The sequence below is a fragment of the Haliaeetus albicilla genome, chromosome 2 (genome assembly GCF_947461875.1).
Source record: "Haliaeetus albicilla chromosome 2, bHalAlb1.1, whole genome shotgun sequence".
In the NCBI taxonomy this organism is placed as follows: Eukaryota; Metazoa; Chordata; class Aves; order Accipitriformes; family Accipitridae; genus Haliaeetus; species Haliaeetus albicilla.
In genome coordinates this window covers 41,383,270-41,399,458 of record NC_091484.1, presented here as the reverse complement: position 1 = coordinate 41,399,458, position 16,189 = coordinate 41,383,270, and the positions used below count along the sequence as shown (strand labels likewise).

General features: G+C 40.1%; 1 protein-coding gene across 4 annotated transcripts in view; it reads left to right on the top strand.

Annotated features, from left to right (window-relative positions):
• The window catches only part of GALNT15 (polypeptide N-acetylgalactosaminyltransferase 15), a 33,957-nt gene extending 18,010 nt beyond the window's left edge, over nt 1–15,947 (top strand). For 2 of the 4 annotated variants that reach the window (XM_069772208.1, XM_069772215.1), the window contains exons 7-14: nt 674–868; nt 4,567–4,698; nt 5,773–5,874; nt 6,737–6,877; nt 7,820–7,924; nt 14,986–15,040; nt 15,638–15,743; nt 15,835–15,947. In XM_069772208.1, coding sequence (XP_069628309.1) covers nt 674–868; nt 4,567–4,698; nt 5,773–5,874; nt 6,737–6,877; nt 7,820–7,924; nt 14,986–15,040; nt 15,638–15,696 — 789 coding nt within the window. In that variant the 3' untranslated portion in view covers nt 15,697–15,743; nt 15,835–15,947. Of the gene's footprint in view, nt 1–673; nt 869–4,566; nt 4,699–5,753; nt 5,875–6,736; nt 6,878–7,819; nt 10,298–14,985; nt 15,041–15,637; nt 15,744–15,834 lie in introns of those variants that run through there. The other 2 variants (XR_011322376.1, XM_069772224.1) reach the window with 2 other exon arrangements.
• Nucleotides 15,948–16,189: the final 242 nt, after the last annotated feature.

Below are 16,189 nucleotides of genomic sequence, written 5' to 3'. Positions count from 1 at the left end.
GTATGGAGAATATCACTTTCTTGCAGAAATCTATCCTCACACTCCATGATCTGTCAGGACTATACAAGAATATGCAGCTGCTGTGAGTTAGGAGCATTATGTCAAGAGAAGGAAGTTTCACTGGCTGTCACTATCTGCCGGAGGACAGTCACTGGTTTTGGCACCTTCTGAAAGCTGCCTCTTCTTTTTTGGCATGTAACATGCACCAAAGGGAGAGTAGCTTTATTTCTTTGCCAACCTGTAGTTTTAATACCAAATTGTTTACATTAAATTGATTGCATTGATTTTTGCTGAATACAAAGAGTAACTTACATTAAAAAGCAATGAAAATTGCAGACACAAATGGTATAGAGTGTTTAACATCCCAGACAAAAGAAGGTGTGCCCCCAGGCTTCTTTACTACACTGCACTCTTTGTGCACAGAAAATTATAAAAGCATATAAAAAGCCATACTGGGTCAAATCAAAGGTCTGTCTTGCCCAGTATCTTCTCTGTGTCTCTGTATCTGTGGGGAACAGTGTATGAAGAAGCACATAATAATGTTCTTCCTGTTTCCAGGAATGTGCAGATTAGGATTTTCTGAGGCAAAGTCTATAGTAAGAGAGCTTCTCCTTTTTAGATAAAGGTAATCTAAATAAGGTAATGTCCTTTTGTGCCTTCGCCTGTGTTTCAGACCTGGCTCTGTGGTGGCTCTGTAGAAATTATTCCATGCTCTCGAGTGGGGCATGTCTATCGAAATCACTTTCCGCGTGCTTTCTCCTATGAAGAGGCCATCATGAGGAACAAAATCCGAATAGCAGAGACCTGGCTGGGCTCTTTTAAAGAGAACTTCTACAAGCATGACACAGTGGCTTTCTTAATCAGCAAGGTAAAAACATCTGTAGTGGTTTTTTTCTGAGGGAAGGAGTGTGTGTTGAGGTAGGTGAGGGGAGTGGAGTAAGGGTGGAGGTGTCTGTGTGCAGTCAAACATACAACATACATGGTGCTGGGGACAGTCTTTTTATGAAACCATCCAGTGGAAGAGCTGTCAGATTGGGAAGGAAAGAGAGAACCTTGTGCCTAGGAGTTATTTGCTGAAGTTATCAGATCTCTTAGAGTATGACTTCTTCTCCAGATGACTCCTTCTTCAGCTTGCCCAACAAGCTGTGATTTATTTTTCCACCAGTAGTACATGGAGGGTTGCAGTGCATCTGAAGTGAATGCTAGTAGCACTGTGTGCTCAAAGGGCCCTCCTAGAGGAGTCATTCTTCATTACTGAAGGTTTTCCTCATGTGATTCATGAGGATATTCAGTAATATTCATGGGCACGAGGCAAACTGTGGTGTCTCTCCTACTGGAAGGGAAGATATCTGAATGGTCCAGCGACAAAAAAGGTGATTTTTTTCCTGAACTGACAGACATCCAGAAGCAACTGTCTGTAACTGAGAAAGTCAGATTTCAACATAGCCTTTATTTACAAGTTACTTTTTCATTAGAAACATCGTGCAGGCAGCAGTCCAACCTCCAGGGATTTGGATTCCCAGCAGCCTGTATGCTATAGAAAGCCTTGCAGCCAGGTGTGTGGCGTAGCCCTGGCATGCAGCCACACTTGAACCATCTGGAGACTACACACCATCTAACAGCTACAGAATGGCCACACTTGTTTGTAAGCCACTGTATAATCATTGCAGATCAGGATCGATCAAGGGACTGTATATCCCATGTATTACAAACCACTGGATATTTGTTTATTGGGAGTCATGCAGCTGTGGTTAATGTTGTTAAGTTGTTAATGTTGCTGCAGTTCTTGGGAATTCTCTGGCTCCAGTACCTTTTCTTGTAACAATATCCTCTCGTACAAGGCAGTGGACAAACTTGTGAGCAGTTTTGAATGAAAATGTGTCATTCATCTTCCTGTTCATTTAACAATGACATGCTTTTAAAAGCATGAGAAAAAGATTAACTGAAAACAGTTAGGCAGAGCATGGGTAGGTGCTGTGCAAAGTTTCCCATTCAGATTTGCTCTTGCATTTCAGTTCTGCATGCCTCCGTCATTGCAGTGCTGGCTGTCATCTAAGAAAGCCAGATCCAACAGGAGCTGCATTATAGTGGAGAGAGGAAAAGGGCTGTGTGTTGGCATGGCTTCTCTCCTCTCACCTAGTCTGACCTCCTTACACTCCGCCAGTGGATTTGCCTCTCCAGTCAGCCTACTATGCCCACTATGCTAATCCTAGAGTCTGAGGCTATCACATTCCTTTTTTCATTTTATTTTCACTTATTTAAAAAGCTTCTTCCTCCTTGTCTGTGTTGTAGGTTTGAATGCCACTGGCCAGAAGTTCATCAATTGGCTCACAAGGGTTGCAGCCATGTAATTGCAAGGAGGATGCTAGGCCAAGTCCTTTAAGATGGGCAGTTAGGTCTTTAAATCATTTAATAATTTCCTGAAGGCCTTTCTTGTCAACTCAGAAGCAATCTTCTGTACTAAAAACTACAGCCATCAATGATAGAGTTTGCTAGCTTTAAGCACCCTGACCTTTTGCCTGAGAGTTTAGTCTAGCAAGAATACTTTTAGTACTCCTAAGTATGATGCTCCTTCAAATGATCAATCTTACAATCTCTGTGCTCAGCATACCATGACATAAAAGGCCCTTTTCTCTGCTCCTTTCTTTCACAGCCAATATTTTCAGTATGTCAGTGCAGCGGGATGTTATTCAAAAGACACCAGCAAGCCATGACATTATTGCTGCTCAGCTGCAGATTGGCCCTGCGGGGATTTATTGCACTGAGAGAGTGAGCGGAGCCACCTATTGGCCACTGCCAAAATTTCCGTGAGCCTTGACCGCCGACATTGCCCACTGCAGAAAATAACTAGTGACCCCCGTTTAGGTTGCTTTAGAAGTCTTCCCGTCTTATGGTCTGAATCGCATCCTGCACAGGATGCCCGTGGTGTGGGTGTTCATGCAGATGAGTAAGGCTCTTCCCAGCTTTCTACTGTTTCAGCCACCATCTCTTTTTCTCCTTTTCTTGTGCAGCTTGTTTATTTAATTTACAAGCACAGTTTCCTTTCAGATTGGTTTACAGGGATAGTGACTTTCTTTACATTATTTACACCATTTATTCGGCTTCAAATGCAGATTGTAACTAGTATGACGGAATGAGATTTACTGCCATTGCCTTCTTCAGCCAAAGCAGAGTCTCATGAGAAACATCTCTTTTTAGGGGAGGCATTTTACTTCTCTATTTCCCTTTTCCAAGAAAACCTTTTGGGGACAGGTTTGTGTGGTGCTGAATTGCTGAACTTTGTTGTTATGCTTATTGAATCTGAGACTGATACTAAACTATGAGGTTCTCTTTAACATACTGCAACTGTTGAGCTTTGCCTGTGTAGCTTACAGTGGCTGGCAAACAGTGCCACATGGCATGATTGATCCCTGCCTTTAGAAACTGATACCTCTCCCTTGATGTCCAAGGCCCTTCATTTGTTAGTGTTTTCCAGGCATGTCGCAAAGTCTTTTTTTCTTTCTTATGGATGCAGAGAAGTAGCTGGTCTGAGGAAAAGTTATTTACAGGCTATGTACCAATTTTAATTTCTGACGTAGGAATCCAGACCAGTTTCCGGGAATCCAAAACTGCATTTTTAAAAAGTAGAAATGTGAAGGGGGAGATCTACTGCTGGCAAGAGAAAGAGGAGAGAGAGTCTTAAGGGTGGTGAGATATTTTTAGTATTTGGGCACTGAGAGATTTAGAAAAGTGTTTTGTGTTGTTCTGAAACTGAAGGATTAGACAGTTACCTGCTTAGAGTTTTTCAGAACCATATTAGACATCTTGAGTACTAAATACCCTCAAATATTCAGACTGTCAGTCCTTTGCAGTGCAGATGCCTGTGGCTGCACCAAGGATTGAAGGCACTTGTCTTTTTTCAGAACAGAGTTGCTACCAGGACGGGTAGGAGTTGATATTGTGTGTATATAATTCAAGAAAACACATAAATCATAGGAAAGGTTTTATGCCTTTATAGCTGCAAAACACATTCACTTACTAGATTTAGTAACTATCAGATAATAATGCGATAGACTATATTTTGGGCTAAATTCTGTCATCACTTACATCCTCTGATCATGGAGGACTGATAATAACTGGGTAATTTCGGCTGTTAAAAGCCAGGAAATTGAATTTTAATCAGCAGGGCAAATTCTATACTGAATGACAATTTAATGCAATCCCACTGATTTCAGTGCAACAAGTATGAAATTTGGCCCTGACTTTTTTAAATAAAAAGATGACAAAGTCTGACTTATCTTGCAGTATAATAATTTTTAGAAGAAATATTATTTTCACAGTTTATGCTACTTCTGAAACCTTTACTTCCATCACAATGCCAGACTAAATGCTGTTTTAGCACAAAGTTGGAGGAAGGCTATAGCTGGTCTTCCTCCTTTGCATACTCATGAGAGATATATATCAATATCTATAACATGCAGGATAGGGGAGGTGGTAGAAATAATTCCTGTGTAGTCATTTTCACTTCTAGCACCTCTAACACAAATACACTAGTAACCTTGTTGTCCCTATGCTTTCTCCATAAAGGCAGAGAAGCCAGACTGTGGTGAGCGTCTTCAGCTACAGAAGAGACTGGGCTGTAGAAATTTCCAATGGTTTGTGTCAAATGTGTACCCTGAACTCTCCCAACTTGAAGACACACCAAGATTCTCTGGCAAGGTAAGAGAAAACACACTATAAAGAATGATTAGTGGTTTTGCATTGTTCAAAGACCCCAGTATCGTTTCCATGTACTAAGTACTCAGTGAACATAGAGTAAGAGGCTGTTCCTGCTTTGAAACACTTATTGTCCAAACAGACAATGCAAGGATGGGAGGAGAAAGAAAAGGACAGAGGAAACAAACAGCTGGTCTAAATTCTTACATAAACAATGAAAGCCAGCCAGGAGCTGGACCCAGATTGTCTGACTCAGTTCGGTGTCACAGCTCAGTGGATCCTAACCTTACGTTCTTTAGGTGCCATTAGTAAAGGAATTGTGTTGCCTCATACAGATAGCAGCCGCAACAGCAGCAGAGATATCTCTGTGCTGACCCAAGTGCATGAAGAGAAAAAAGCATTTATTCAGTCTTGCACTTCTCCCAAGGGCAGAGGTGGTAGCAATAGCAGTTCCTTGGCTGACTGTGTACAGGAGGCAATATTCTCAATGTTGGTTTTTTTAAACATGTAAGTTGATAATTATCATTCATTAAAATGTGAATTTATTCCAGGCAGCCTTACTGGAAGGAATTTTCCCCCAACAAGGCAACAAGGTCCACTAATTAAGTCACACTCTGCTATATGTAGCCAGATTTTACTGTGTCCTTTTACTATTTTGTCTCTTCTTTATTATCAAATTTTGCTTGAGAAGGGTGGATCACAGGAATTGTTATTTTTTTCCTTCTGGAATATTTTGGCTTTTTTCTGACTACAGTGTCCAGTTGAAGTGCAATTTTCCATTACCATAAAAATTTTGACAGATTTCTTTTAACTACCATAACAGTTAAAACCAGAAGTGGGTATCTCTAACTTAAATAAAACTCACTGGGTAACACTGACCTTTGATGAGACTCTGCCTTTTATATTAGATCAGTTTGCAAGATCAATATGCAAGATCTAGTCTGAAAGAAAAAATTATTGCCTGAATTATGAGCAAAACCATACATCATAAAGGGATACAACCACAAAAAAGTTGGCTGAAATATATTTTCTTTGTATCTGATTGTGCTTTATTTCAGTATAAACCTTTACTTACAGCTTTACAATACTGGTGTTGGCTTCTGTGCAGATTACAGACCTGGAAGAGCCATTGCAGAAGGCTCTATCGAACTCTCCCCTTGCAGTGACAGTCTCACCCAGGTACTGTATACTTTAAGTATGTAGGCACTGTATTAGATCTAGGGAACCATCCAGAAGACAGTCACTCCAACATGTAAATGGCTGGCTTGACATTAATGGAAATACTGATGTGTTCAAAATTAGGCATGTGGTAAGGCAATGATGCCCACTCTTCTGCAGCTGTGTGTCATTTGAAAAATGACAATGTTCCATGTATCACTGAGGCCAGATACCCACACTCTGCTCCAGCAGACATCATTAAGTGCCTATTTGTTAGTATATTTGGTAGTGTTCGGAGAACTGAAAGCCTGGGAGTAAAAAATATATAACGATTCTAGAATAATGGGGATGGGTTTCCTCATTAGTGCCTAAAACTGCAGTTTAGTGCCTAAACTGCAGTCAAAGGCAGGAGGGAAATTCATGTAGGCAGACTCCCAAGTTGGCATTAGACTAGAAAGTTCATGCATTAAGGGAAGCCAAACCAACACAGACCGACTGCAGATATTTACTCCAAGCCCCAAGCAAGTTTTGCTGCTCACACTGAGCTCAGGGTGAGCTGCAGGCACATTTCTAACTGCAATGTGTGCAGACACTGTCAGAAACACCCTTCTGTTCAAATATTTATTAAACTAGAAAATTTTATTATAGGATGGGTTTACTTCATACATAATTACAGTCCACAAAGCCTTTCCTTAGGTAAATAGTTACGCCAGAATTAGCTAGTGTGGGGGGATTGCTTTGCAGGGTCAAGGCTGTGAGGTCTCCATCACTCATGTCTGGGTTGCATCTTAACAAACATGTACAGGAAATTATTTTTTGAATTAACATTTAAAAATGAATTGGGATGTCCTTCCATCGTTCAAACAAAGCCTCCCTCTTCCAGCACTTTGAATATAACAGCATGAAGGAAATCCGGCTTGGTTCTGCCCCGTTGTTTTGCTTTGATGTCAGACACGGGAAGGTTATCCCTCAAAACTGTACAAAGGAGACAGACAACAGCCACCAGCACTGGGATGTCCAGGAGGTCAGTAGTGACTCTGCCATAAGGGGAAGGCAGCTGATGGAGACTGTGGGGTCACTGGGTGATTGACAGGATTCATGTGTGGGGAAGGGATGAGGTATTTGAAGGGCAAGTTTCACTCCTGTACCATTTTCACCCAGGAAATTCAGGATGCCTCTTGCCCATTTACACTGTCTGTGTGCAATAAATTTGGTTTAAAAATACAGGAATCCTACCTAAATTCATATGTCCTTGTCTTAAGTGTTTGTCTTACTAGCCTTATAGGAATAGAATCAGAATCAGTGGTTGTGAAAATAAATGCAAGGCAAATCCTTGCCCACTTCTTTTGGATAGAGGAAGGGTCTGGGAATCCTGAACCCTCCCAAATGAGAGCCCTTTGGGAGTAGGGGAAACATTAAAATTCCTCCTGCATTGTAAGAGAAGAGCAAACTTCCTATTAGAGGAATTCGGTATTATTCAGTAGACCTCACCCAGCAGAGCAGGAACTCCTCTACAAGACTGAAAAATGTCATGTTCTAGGACAGTCTGGGAAAATAGCAGTTACTGTAGTTGTAGGGATGCTGCAATCCTCTGGTACAGTTCCTACTGTAATTCGTTTTGATTCCTAAGGGAAGCACTGGTCCTTTTGAAATTTTGTGGCCTGTAGTACTGTAGTTGATGCTGATGACAACCTGTACCCATAGGAAACAAATAGTGGTGGAAAAGAGATCTATTGAATTCCACACCTATGACTCCTGTCAGCTGCGAAAGGAATTACGAATACTCACCATGCCCTAGACTCAAAGCTAAATGTAGTCGTTATGTTTAGAGCAATACTTAAAAAATTTTGAACAACTAGTCATTACTGGTGATCTATTGTATGTAAAAAGTTTCAGAAACATGGCCTAGCTTTTACTGGAAATCCCTTACTTTTAATTTGTTCTTTCTTCTTCTCTCACCTTGTAGAATGGCATGATTGTCCATGTCCTTTCTGGCAAATGCATAGAGGCAGTGAAGAGTGAAGATGAGAAGGACTTGTTTTTGTGTGTATGCAACAAGAATGCAAATCAGGTGTGGCAATTTGAACGTTCCCATGGGCTACATCAGAGATGACTGACGGGTCTCTGTGGAGGTCAAGTCTCCAAAAGTTAACATTACTTCTGTTTGGGATTTAAGATACATTTCCTGCATGGACAAGAAAGATGTTTGTGTTTGCTACAGCATGCAGGGAAGTTAGGAAGGTCTCTCCTTTGAAAGCCTGCTCAAATAGTTGACGCCAGTTCCTGGTTTATTCAGCTCTAGCTAAAATTTCTATTTATTATGTGAAGCAGGGAATAAAGATACTGTGAGCATCAATAGATTCTCAACTCTGCTATTGCAGAAAACAGTTAGGTTTGCCTTTGAAAGAAACATGGAAAATTGGCTGCCAGACAGCTTGTCTTTAGCATATTCTGTGATTTCTGAGGATACAGGAAAACAAATATTTGTGAAACTTTTTAAACTGTAAGAGGAAGACAGCCAAACCAGCATAAGAGTTTAGCTTTGTTTTACAGTGCACTTGACTCATATAAAACAAAGTAGGGTTTTTATGCATAAAAGTAGTATATGTTTTCATGTGTAATAGCTAAAATTTTGTTTTCCAATTAGCCTGAACCAAATTTCTACCCTCTATGAAATTGCACAGAGCATAAATTAGCACTTAATTAGGTACTAACTGCTCTAATTGACTTGGAATACCAAGAGTCCTCAATGTTTGGCACAGTCCTTCATCCACAGTCTAGTTTGGATGGGTGAATGAGGCTGAAATACTAACCTTTTTTTTGTTTTAATGAAATTTAAGGACAACTCTTCAGGAAACTTTGGTGGAATATGGAAGAAGATTGAACTAGATTAGAAAGAAGTGTAACAACTTCCCTGCTTGTTTTGAAATGGAAAGTATCAGTGGCATCGATTTGCTCTTATAAAGCTATGGGATGAGCTTATTCTTATTCCAGTGACAAAACTGCTGGCTGAAAACAGCAAATGAAGGGAAACAGCAGGTTTCAACTAGGAAGAAAACACTGGCACCTACTTGCACTTGCTTGCAGCCTGAGTTAAGTCTTTCACACTGTGAAAGTGAGTAAGTCTTTCACACTGCCAGTTTTAGCCCAAGACCTTTTAGATTCTTGCCGCTGTGGGTCTCCAAGCCTATCCGCAAAAGACAGTAGCATACAAAATTTTCTAAACAAGCTTCTTCTGCAGAGCCTGCATCCCTGCTGACTTCCTGTCTTTCAAAGAAGTGAATGAGAGTTGATGTTAGGTAATGAGAATGGTCTCATACAGTATGCACTAGCAAAGCAAACTTCTATCAGTATTTTGTTAGGGCGCTTTCAATTTTGGAGTTAGAACCAATAATGATGACACTTTCCAAGAGCCTGCTAAGACAGAAGGACAAAGATTTGGGAGTCTTCCCACATCAGCACCACACCTGATTTATAGTATAAATCAGTCATAACCATATGTATTTATTAAAGGGGAAGGGCATCATTAATGAAACTTAATTTAGTTTTGAGATTTTTTTCAAGAGACAGGAAATTGGTTTTTTTCTTGTAAAATGTACAGCACATTGTTTGAACTTTAGAGAAAGGAGGGAATAACAGAATATTCTGCTCAGAACCTTCCAGTCACCTGCTCTTAGTAAATCATAATAAATTGGTTTCAAGCATATAAAATTGGTTACAACAGAAGACATGAACAGCATTCTGTGTTGTGTAGTCCAAAACATTTCCCTGTGGGGGTCTCTGCTTTGAGTGCTACAGATTCCACAGCAGGTTCAGGCATCACTCCAATCACCCTAATTACTACTCACTCTTTCTTTGATAGTATCAGAATCTTAATACCATTTGCTGCTGTATCATTTAAAATCTCCTGTGACATTCTTGAAAATGCTTCAACTTTCAGCTGAAAGGATGGCAGCAACTTCTTCGAGAGCACCAAGTGATCCCTGATCATTGCCCAAATCTAGGGTGAGGAAAGAGAATTTCTAATTGCATAAAAGCTGAGTGAAATGCTGTTTTAATGACATGTGATTCCTTTATTTTAAATTATAAGTACGCCAGATTTTTTAATTATGTATTATTTATTACATTTTGGACTCTACAGTAGGAATATAATTCCTTCAGCATTTAGCTTAATGTTAAAAAAATGTGTATACGAATATGATAATTGATCACGAGTGGGATTTATCACAAAGAAGAATGAAAATATTTTTGGTTTAGAGAGGAAATGTTTGGAATTAAACTTAAGAGATATGGACATCCTCATCTTAACACTGCTTTTTAACATAATGATAAAAACCTAGAAAATAAGGTTTGCTGTGGATATATGTACAATAGAAAAATGTTACATAATATGTCTTTCAAGAATAAAATGAAAATATATGGTTCAGTACCATTTAAAAAATAATTGTTATTACACTTGTTTCTTTTAGTAACAGTGTAAACCTGTGTTTGGTTTCCAAGGGAACTAAACTCCAGAGCACAGGCCAGAAGGGAGCTGCAGTGTGGTCTAGGAGATCTCCGTGTGGGGACAGCCAGGGGACACAGATTGTGGGCCATACCATGGAGCATGCTTCCCTCTAATATAAATGTAACTTGTTATTACACAAAAAAAACAAAGGGAAAACATCTATCCCATTTTTCCTAGTTTCCTTCCTGTATGCCTTTAAGTGGATTGGTTGGTTGTACCAATGCTGTTTCCCCATTGTGGTCATTTACACATTGCCCCTGTGGTTAGACCCATCCACTATACCCTTCTCCTCAAATGGGTTTTACAGGGGGCTCAACAAAGGGTCTCTGCTAAGGGTGCTAGTGTGTTTTCCTCATTCTCGCCCATCTTTCAGACAACACAAGCAGACAGAGATGCTTTGAGCATCACAAAACATGGAATTGCTTTTAGCTCTGTATTTAGACAGGGACAACATTTCAGGTACCTCTAATTCCCACTGACAGGAAAGAAATGTAAGAACAAAATGATTCAGGCAAGAATGGAGTAGCAGTTTTAACTTTGAAGGTCTCCAAAGCAGAGCCTTGGGCAAGAGCAAAGGAATTCCAGCATAACACGAGTAAACATCTTAGAGTCTAACTCCACCTGTTTCTTTGAATTTGGCTACCCAGGCATAATGAATGCTTTGAGCCAAACCCACCCAGGAACATGAGCTAAAAGGTCACATTCAATAACAGGTCACCTTTTGGTTGACTACACTTACTAAATAGCCTGGTTTATTCCTCTTCCAGCTAACTGGAAACAGAAGAACATAAAGGCTTGAAGTAGTATTCAACTTTTAAACCTAGACCCAGTTGATTCAGTCGCTATTGGCTGAAGCCTGGGGTTTGTCCTGTTAGGTGAGGTGTCATCGCTAACACAGAGAAACAGAATGGCAGCATTTTTCTCCGTGTGTTAACCTGAAGTTTGAACAGGGGGAAGGTGAGAGCAACCTTTATGCTAAATCCTGTAGCACAGAAATATTCAGGGTATCTCTCAGTCCACATGTAAGTGCCTTCAGGTCCTCCCTTAGAGATATCGATTGAGCTGTAATACTGTCTGCTTACTAAAATGCAGTAGCTTTGATTACAGATTTCCCTAGGAAGGAGTGGGGCTATGCTGAGGCAACCAAGACAAGAACAGTAACAGCCTAGATTTTCCTAACAGCTGGAAGGTGACATGTGAATGAAGAGCTTTCAGATTCTGCCTTTGTATCTCATTTTATCTCCAGCAGTTTGATTCAAATTATGAACGTATTAGAAGAGAGTGTTTTGCAAATATTAGTAACTTCTTGGCTCATGTTTTTAAGCTATGCAAACTGCACACTTCTCCCCTGAATAAAGTATATCAGTGCACAGTGAAATGTATTTTTATTCCTCTTCACTGTGATATGATTGGCTAATACCTCTTTTTCCTCATGCTGCATAATAGCTGGTCTGCAAAGAACCCTGCCGGAAAGCCTCCAGTGGCAATAGCTTTATTTATCTGTCACCTAACGGTCTTACAGAAATGTACAGGAGGACTCTGCCTCCACTAACACCTTAGAGGGAGTTTGATTCTATAGACCTTTGCCATAATTTCTATCAGTTTCAGTGAAAAGGTCTGAATAGGGGCTACAGAAGTAGAGTCCCTGGAAAGCATGATTTCTGGCACACCCTTCAGACAGCTCACAGCTGTTTCTTCACCAGGTGGCTTGAAAGGATGTACTAGAAAAACAGTCTGGCTACATGACTTGGGATAGCAGGCATAGCGTTTTTGCTGTCTTTCTAGCTGCAACTGGTGTTTTTTTGTAAAATAGCTGTCCCACATGGGGATTATTATGCATTAGACACATGGGATGGGATTCACCTCTGTTAACTGCAGCCACCTAAACAGTAGTCGCAACTAAGCTAATTGTCTAGGCTTCTTCTACTGGTCAGCAGAGAACTCTTCCAGAGGTATCGTCTTCCTTTTCAAAGACAAGTATTTAAACAGGATGGCTGAATCACTGTCTAGAGGTGCTTGCTTTCTCTACTTACTAGAGAGGGAGTCTTAATGATTAATTAGATGGCATGTGTAGCTTTTAAACTGGAGTTAGGTGGAAGGAACATCATCTGAAGGGTACCCAGGATAAAATCCCTTCCAGAAGCCCAACCCCCATGCCCAGCTCTTCCGATTCCCCCCAGATCTGGCTTTAGGCACAGAGATGACAGCCAAGAACAAAATCCACCGCTACCATCTGCAGTTTCCTCAAATAAGCTTACATCCAACAGCACATTTTTTTCAAGATAGCTTCTTCGTTCACGAACTGAGAGACCCCACTGTGTAGGATGCTGTGTTACAGCATGATCTGGTCCCAGCGGAATAAGAATTGAAATTTTCAGAAAAGTCTCTGTAATATTTTGAAGATGTTTAATATTAATAATAAATCTTCTATATCTTTCTGTTGAGTAGGCTAGAAAGTTACAGCAGCATTTTCATGATACAGAACAGATAGAGGTGTCAGGATTGCTAGCAAGGTTCTTTTTAGCTTGAACCTAAGTAACATACAGAGCAGCTAAAGGCTGAATAGATTATTCAGTTTCTAAGTAGCTACACAATGACCTTTGATAAAGTCCATGACCTTTAGTAATACTATCATGGTATTTATTTAAGCTAACAGTAATTTTGTGTTACAAATTGAGATGTTGAAAATAATCAGTTTTTAAAAATATGCATTACATAAAAATAGTAAATATATTTTAAAATAATCTGAACTATTTTGTGCAATTACTCAAAAGATTGCCACAAATCTCCATTCTTTGCCATATATTTATTAGTCTCTCAGTCTTACAGACTGATAACAAGTAATCTAATAATGTAATTTATATTGTTATAGGCATAACTGAGCATTAAAGGATTACATCCTTTGGTATTATGTTTTTCACAGTGTTTTTTCTTAACTTCTTAAGTTAATATCCTATTAGGTGAAAACTGGTTTTTTTACAGTCTCTTTTTCATCATTTAATGTGACATTTACATGAAAAATTTAATCGCAGATATGAAAGAAAATCAGCTTGTACTTTGATGCATCAGGAGTTCATCTCCAAAGATTTTGAACATCAGATATTTATATCTGAGTACAAGCCATTGGGAGGCTGCTTCAAACACAGTGTATTCTGCCAATCACTCTTTATACATATGGTTTGGGATTACTGAACAAACCAAAAGTGGTCAAAAGCTGTAAATAAAAGCCAAAGCAAAATCTTTAATGCTAAACAGTCCTATGGAGAAGATAGTTCATTGCATTAGCGTCTTCCTTTTTTCTTTCCCTTTTATTAGCACACACTGCCTGCTTTGGCCGCTTAGAAATCAAGAGCCAAGCAGTGAACAAAGAGACAGTTTCATAATCAGAATATTTCAAGTGGGCAGATGCATAAAACTCATCACGTCAATTAAAAATGAGCCTTGCAGTAAAATTCTCATTGGCCAAATTGTCTATCTAAACCACTGGCTTTTTGTCTTCTTATCTAATTTGTGTATGTGTCATACCCACTGAAAACTCATCATCTGTGGTGCCACGAGCTGTTTTAACTTAGAAATCAGTCAACAAATCATATAGCCTGGAAGACCACTTAGTCTGACTGAGCAGCGAATGCTTCCTGAGTTCAGGCAGTTCAGCTGATGGATCACCAGCTGCCGTAGCAAGCCCCCAGATGGTGGCAAGAGCCGCTTCTTCAGGGCTGTTTGCCCTTGATTCCTTTATTTGCAGAAGCAAAGGAAACATTAATTTCCTAGTGTAACAAACCACGGTCAGTTTGTGGTGACTGCGTAGATATACACACGTAGAACCTCAGGAACAGAGCCTGGTGCTGATGCTAAGGAAATAACTTTTAGTTTTACATAAACAATGAGCAGTTTCAGCTCCAGTTCCTGCTGTTGGAACAACCTCCTGCGTGCAGCCCGTGACAGCACTCTTAAGATTCCCTGGTGCCAAGAACAACTCTTAAATCAGTGATGAGAGGGAAGGGTGAAACAAAATAGGTCTTGACACTGAAAAATAACTTGATAAGCAAAATAAGTACAATGAGACCATAATTTGCTAATTACAAGAAAATGTTCATCTTTTCTGAAAAATATAGTATTTCCTATGTTTTCATTCAACATTAGGCATTGTAACATGATGCTTAGGCTTGGCAGAGAGTGGTAATTCCATTTTGCAGAATTTCCAAGGTTTCTGAGTTCAGTTTGGTTTCAGTGTGGAACAAGACCCAGCGTTTCCTTTACTCTCTGAAACTGAGCTGGGATTCTCACTTGGAGGCACGATGAGAGAGGTCCCCAAGCCAGGCTGCCCATGGCAAGGTGCCAGGCCCTGCTTTCTTGTCACACCATCATAAGAAAGAATGTTTTCCTCTAGGATTTCTTGCTTTCAACAAGCTGGCAAATTTTGATAAAAACTGTTTTGCTGGAATTTTCTTTGCCAGCTCTAGTGAACGTGTTTGTAACAATTACATGCTAGCAAAGACTGCAGACTTAGCAGAATGAGGAAAATCAATATTCAATTTTTAACAGTGGGAAATAATAAAGTGGCAAATGGGAAAAGCTGAATTTAATTTCAGTTCCCGAGTACATCCATCCATTTCTTTTTACAGCACTGGAGCACTGTAGAACAACCCAACAGGGCTACAACAGGAACAGCAGCTTCAGGTTCGTGTTGAAAATACTGGTTCCTAATGGCTTGCCTGGCAGGGAAAGCTTTTCTCTGCATTTTCATGCATTTGGGCCATTTGCTCTCTCTTTGCTCTCCTCGGCACCTGGGGTGATTTTCATCTCTCCCTACCTGCAAAAGCAAGCTCTGGAGGGGAAAGGACGAAGCAGGAGGCTGGGGATTAAGGATCCAAACCCAAGTCCTCCAAACTGTTTCAGCATTTCACTTGTCAGGTAGATTTGAGCAGCCTGGGTCATCCCCCACAACTCAACCTTCCCTGCTCTAACTTGGGTGGCATGACAAATTACCTGAGCAAGCGTAAGAAAAGCCTACCTCCCACTCCTCAGGGATGTGGCAGGAATGCACGAAAATCACTCTGGAACGGAGGCAAAGCTAATCTTTTGGGTCCAACAGTCAGATGCTGTTCCTCCAGTCTGCCTAGCACTAACCCATGCTGTCAGCCAACCCATTGGGGGTTTCGGTGACCTGACTGACACTCAGGTCCACCTTGTGAGAATGCTGTAGTATCAAATACATGGGTACTTTGTGCCTCCTTCTTTATTATTTTTTGTGCCTCCCTTCCTTATTATTTTTAGGACCCCTAGTGGCAGGAAAAAAGGCATTTGTAGAGAAGATCACCTTGGAAAGCTCTTAACATGAAAGCAAGACATGAAATACCAGTACAGCCATAAGCTCCAGCCAGTAAGGAATGAATGTCAAAATGCCATTTCTTTAATTAACATTCTGGATTTTCTCCAGGAAGAGTTATCTCATCTTTTTCCTTCTTATACAGGATACTGCAAAAGAATAAACTGAAATGGAGCTCTCCGTTTGTGGAGGGAAGTATGCTTTTATGCCAACCAAGGAAAAATATGGTACACTTTGAAAAAAAAGCTATCCCTTCTCTATCCCAGCTATCCTCTGGCACCCTCAAAATCATTCTACTATTCATCTGAGCACAAGTTGTCCAAATCCAGGGCTGCTACTGCATAACTCAATGAAAGACTAAACTCTGCCAGGAAAATATCGAAGATATAAAATACATTTATAGCTACTGGTGATTGTTATTTTATGCCTGTCAGTAATCTTTTTAGCAAACAGCTATCCTCAATTATTGATATTTCTTTATGGAGTTTCAAGGTGACTCT